The 5,114-nt window shown below is 43.1% G+C and overlaps 1 protein-coding gene across 1 annotated transcript in view; it reads left to right on the plus strand.

Moving 5' to 3' along the window:
- The window catches only part of LOC139646218 (ryanodine receptor 3-like), a gene marked incomplete at its 5' end in the record, with an annotated part of 105,574 nt that extends 100,794 nt beyond the window's left edge, over nucleotides 1–4,780 (plus strand). Inside the window, 8 exons of the mRNA XM_071522163.1 lie at nucleotides 345–405; nucleotides 822–968; nucleotides 1,929–2,063; nucleotides 3,000–3,156; nucleotides 3,241–3,305; nucleotides 3,537–3,637; nucleotides 3,736–3,787; nucleotides 4,653–4,780. Coding sequence (XP_071378264.1) covers nucleotides 345–405; nucleotides 822–968; nucleotides 1,929–2,063; nucleotides 3,000–3,156; nucleotides 3,241–3,305; nucleotides 3,537–3,637; nucleotides 3,736–3,787; nucleotides 4,653–4,748 — 814 coding nt within the window. The remainder of the gene's footprint in view (nucleotides 1–344; nucleotides 406–821; nucleotides 969–1,928; nucleotides 2,064–2,999; nucleotides 3,157–3,240; nucleotides 3,306–3,536; nucleotides 3,638–3,735; nucleotides 3,788–4,652) is intronic.
- Between the last annotated feature and the right edge of the window lie 334 nt (nucleotides 4,781–5,114).

A 5,114-nucleotide genomic window follows, 5' to 3' on the forward strand; every position in this document is an offset into this window, starting at 1 on the left:
TCTGAAAGCCAGATATCTCAGCACCTGGCCAAGTAATTGTTGTGTTATTAGTATCGCTCAACTCTATCAACCCCCTGCAGATATATTATGGTCATTTTTTGCAACGGGCCAATAAAAATCTTAATTATTGCCCCTTTAACTAGGGCTTTACTCGGGCCTGAAGGTTTCAGCATAGCCTGACCTGAGCCCCCTCAAAAAAATTATGTCCAAATCCAAACCAATTCAGGTCTTGTTGGATTCAGGCATAAATGTCAAGCTCTAAATTTAACACACGTAATCCACTATCATCTACATTTCACTATTAGTCAGCATGACTTTCAATGTGATGAAACTCTCATTGACAGGCTGAGCTCCATTGATACCAAGTACCACATCTGGAAAATGGGCGTGGTTTTGACTGACAATGTAAGTATATCTCATGTGGACTAAAACCAGTTTGCACTCACATCACTATTAGGCAAGTAAGAAGTGATCTATCAGTGCTTAAAAAATATAAAGAAATTATTAATAATAATAATAATATCGGATGTTGGTGACTAATGAGGCTGATCTGTAATCTAATCATTTTCTAAATTTGATTTATAGTCCCTCTGCATGTGAAGTGCAAAATGACTCCTAGGTTACTGAAGACAAACCTAGTTTTGTGAACATTGCTCTGATACCAGAGGCATTATTTACCTTTTTCCCCCTGTAAACAACTCCTACAAGATGAGCATCATTAAAAACAACCATCCGTCTAAAAAAAAGCCTCACTCTACTGTGAACCTAGGTACTGATTTATCAATCTGTCACTAATGAATGGCCTCTCTCTCTCCTTGCAGTATTTCCTGTATCTGATCTGGTACGCCACCATGTCCTCCTTTGGGCACTTCAACAACTTCTTCTTCGCCGCCCATCTGCTGGACATCGCCATGGGCTTCAAGACGCTCCGCACCATCCTGTCCTCTGTCACTCACAACGGCAAGCAGGCGAGTAGCACCGCCAGCAGGGGGAGGCAGAGCAGTGGAGATGGCGGCCTTTACTCCACACAAAAGAAGATAACTTGTATTTCAACTCTGTCAGTTTGTCAAACCGCCTCCCCTCTCCTTTGTCAGGGTTTCTGCACAGGTCTGGAAAGCCTGGAGATGTATGGAAAAAGAATTTCCAGGATAAGTTTGGAAAGGGCAAAAAAAAAACTTTAGGAAAGGATGGAAAAATATTGTACTGTCCTGATTACGGCACATTTTCTGTGGTTTTAGACCCATGTCATCTCATATTCTGATATTTCTGAATTCTGTGAAGACTCTTATATCTATCTTATATCTATATACATCTATAGAGTGATGTGGGAGAGTTAGTAGGGACAAGACGACTACCAGCGTGAATCATGCTGAACGCCAAAATGATCAAATCAAGAAACAAAGGTCTGGAAAAAGTGTGGAATTTAGAAATTGAAACTGTGTAGGAACCTTGTTTTATGTGAAAGGGAAAAAATGTTTGAAGCTGGAAAAAATGTGAAGCTCATAGTTTGAATTAGTTCTCACTGCTGCTGCCTATATATGTAGTCAAATGGAGACAAAGGATTCTTTGGTTGAAAGTAGTTTATACTTTTATCTTTATGACGGTAAATGGCGGTGTAGGTGATATGCAAATTTAAAATAGGGGATGATGACAATGTAAATTGCAGGGTGTCTGCAGGCCCTGAGGAAGTCTTATGATGCCTTGAACTGACCTAAATTCAAGGCTTCAAATGAATATTGTTAAATGCAAACCTTAAATCTTCAAGCTGATCCAGTGGAATGTGTAGATGTGAATGTGTAAAGTTGTCAACCTCTCTCCTCCTGCAACTACTCCTCCACACTGTTAACTGTGAATAAGAATGTGTTCTTGGTGTTCTTGGTCGTCTTACCTGGTTAAATAGAAGTTTAGATATTTTTCTCTCTTTCTAGCTGGTGCTGACTGTGGGTCTGCTGGCGGTGGTGGTGTATCTCTACACGGTGGTGGCCTTCAACTTCTTCAGAAAGTTCTACAACAAGAGCGAAGACGAGGACGAGCCCGACATGAAGTGCGACGACATGATGACGGTACGTCTGGCCGCCTCCGATAGCCCTTTATTCCTGAAAATCAAATTAAAATTGGCAATGGCTTCCTTTTTAGAAGTATAAAAAAAAGAGAAGGGGGGGGGAATGTTAAGAAAAGGCCGCGACGGTAACCAAGGCCAAATGTTTGGAAAACGATTTTAAAGGCATTTATTCGGATGACTGAAAACATTTTGGCCTACAGGCCTTCACCGGGGTATGCAGACAGGAGACGACTGGCTAAGTGGAAAATACTTTTTCATAAGTAAACTTTCTAATCTTTTCACGATTTGTGCCTTGGTTATGGTTTGGAGAATGACTCCTTTTAGTGGGTTTTTTTTACCTCTAAATAAAAGCAATCGGCAGTTTTCATTCCCATTGATTCTCCTGCCTTCCACACAAAGCCTCATGGATTCTTCATTCACCTTTTTAAAAGCATCCATCAGCTAGAAGGGCACTCTAGCTCCAAAACTGAATGGGTTTTTCCTTGGCCCATGCTACACCCTTCCATGAAGTTTCATGAACATCGGGCCAGTAGTTTTTCCGTAATCCTGCTAACAGACAAACAGACAAACAAGGTAGGTAGGAGGTAATAATCAGCCTTGTTGCATCTGTTTTCTCTGACACACATCCTTCATTCCTTCACACCGTCTTCCGCCTTTTTATCCTCTTCTACCAATAGATGACTCACTCTGTGTTGATGCCTTTTTTTTTTTTTAGTAGATTTTCCGGCCGCAGCTCCAGCCACACACTGACCCTTCATTGCTGACTGACCTATGTTACTTGGGTCTACTGTGTAAAAAGACAACGAATCGCACGGCTGCCGTTATTACCGACTCCACCGACCATCGTTCCACTTAAAAAGGCCGTACATTGTGTCAAGTGACTCACCGTGTTGTTGTTCTCCTCCCTCTCGCTCTCTCTCTCTCTCTCTCTCTGCAGTGCTATCTGTTCCACATGTACGTGGGCGTGCGAGCCGGAGGCGGCATCGGAGACGAGCTGGAGGACCCGGCCGGAGACCCCTACGAGCTCTACCGCATCCTCTTCGACATCACCTTCTTCTTCTTCGTCATCGTCATCCTGCTGGCCATCATTCAGGGTACGCGATCTTCATGATAGTTGCGTTATGAGATGCGTGTTCAGGGTTACTCTTGACAGACTGCTGCACCCCCTCCCCCTATAGGTTTGATCATTGATGCCTTTGGTGAGCTGAGAGACCAGCAGGAGCAGGTGAAGGAGGACATGGAGGTAAGATTCCAGTATGAAGGAGAATGTTCTGGATGCAAAGTTCTATTCGTTTTCATATATGTTGATGCAGAGCAGGGGGAGATTTGACAGGAGATGAAGGGAAATGGCAGCAAATGAGAACCATATTTAAAATTCAGAATGTAATGTAAGGTAAATGTTAACGTCTGTAAACAAATGAGACCATAGACAAAATATGGCGAGACCTACTGTATGTCTGAATGTCTCTTTCAGACCAAATGCTTCATCTGTGGCATTGGGAACGACTACTTTGACCGGACGCCTCACGGGTTTGAGACCCACACCTTACAAGAGCACAACCTAGCTAACTACCTGTGAGTGCAGCGGCAAACACAGAAGACAATGAAAGCCAGTAGATTCAGGTTCCTCTCTTCATGAACGTTTTGCCTCAACATTTCCTCCTCCTGTGCAGGTTCTTCCTGATGTACCTGATCAACAAGGACGAGACTGAACACACGGGTCAGGTATGTCACAAGATTTTCATAATCAATATTGCAGCCTCAGCTCGCTTCTCTTTGTGGCGTACTGCACTCCTGTGAGAAACCGTATATGATCATATGTACATTCTCATGTCTGCGGTTAAATTGACGACAGCAGAGGAACAACAATACATGCACACTGGCTCTTGCTTTCCCAGGAAGCTTCACTTATGCAACATATCAAGTGGGTTGAAATGTTGCACAAGTAAAGCTTTGCAGGAGCAAGAAGCAGTGCGTGGGTATGTTGTTTTTCTTTATTTTACCTTTTGTTCAGTTTTGTCTTCGGTTTTTGTCCTACACTTGACATCCAAGTTCCGTTTGGGATGTGCAGACACTGTTTTCTGTCACAAAATTAACAAAGGCCCAAAAAATACCTCAAATGCAGGCAATGCAATCAAGTGCTTGAATAAAAAAGAACCAAAATCAGCTACTTTTTGGGAACAATGGATAAAGCTTTAATATTAAAAAAAACAATGCATTTCAGTGTTTTCTTAGAAAACGAAATGAAATGCATGAGGAATTTAATTTTTGGGTTTTTAATTTACTATAATGTTCCTGGCTGTGAAATGGGGATTATATGTCCTTCAGGGGTTGGAGCCCTATGCTGCCTCCTCTTATTATTTATTTATTTATGTTTTTAAATACTGGCATCTGATTGGTCTGTGGGCCCCAAGTTGGCCATTTTGGATGTCATTTTTGGTTATTGCAGCTGAAACATGTTGGTTTTTAACATCAAAGCTTTGTCAGCTGTTCTCCAAAAGATGCTGAATTTTTCATCTCCTTCTGTCACGAACCTAAGACGGCCTTCTCCCTCATTTATGCCGCCGCTGATCTCTCCTCTCCCCTCCAGGAGTCGTACGTGTGGAAGATGTACCAGGAGAGATGCTGGGACTTCTTCCCCGCCGGAGACTGCTTCCGCAAGCAATACGAGGACCAGCTGGGCTAGAGGGGGCGGCCCCGCCTAACGCCCCTCTCTACCTTCCTTCTACCTGAGAGAGAGAGAGAGAGAGACATTTCACCGACTTCACCCTCTTAACGGAACCTGAACACTAGCCGGACTTTGCTCTGCCGCCGCCGCCACGGTGTCGGAACGGCGTAAAGTAAAAATCATCCATTTTGAATTCTAAATAAGGTCAGACACGCAGAGAATATAAATTCGAGACCGATGAGCGGTGGTTGGACGTTGTGCGTGTGTGTGCATCCGAGTCCTTTTTCCTTGTTACCGAAAATAAGTCACTTGCCACGACGCCTCTTTTATGCAAAACGGTTCTTTTGATTCTACTACACATTGCCTTTTCACTTGCTTAACCCC

This window comes from Centroberyx affinis, unplaced genomic scaffold (genome assembly GCF_046629955.1).
Source record: "Centroberyx affinis isolate AG114_WGS23_722 - 3 ecotype Tasmania unplaced genomic scaffold, CSIRO-AGI_Caff_v1 ptg000963l_1, whole genome shotgun sequence".
NCBI classification, from domain to species: Eukaryota; Metazoa; Chordata; class Actinopteri; order Beryciformes; family Berycidae; genus Centroberyx; species Centroberyx affinis.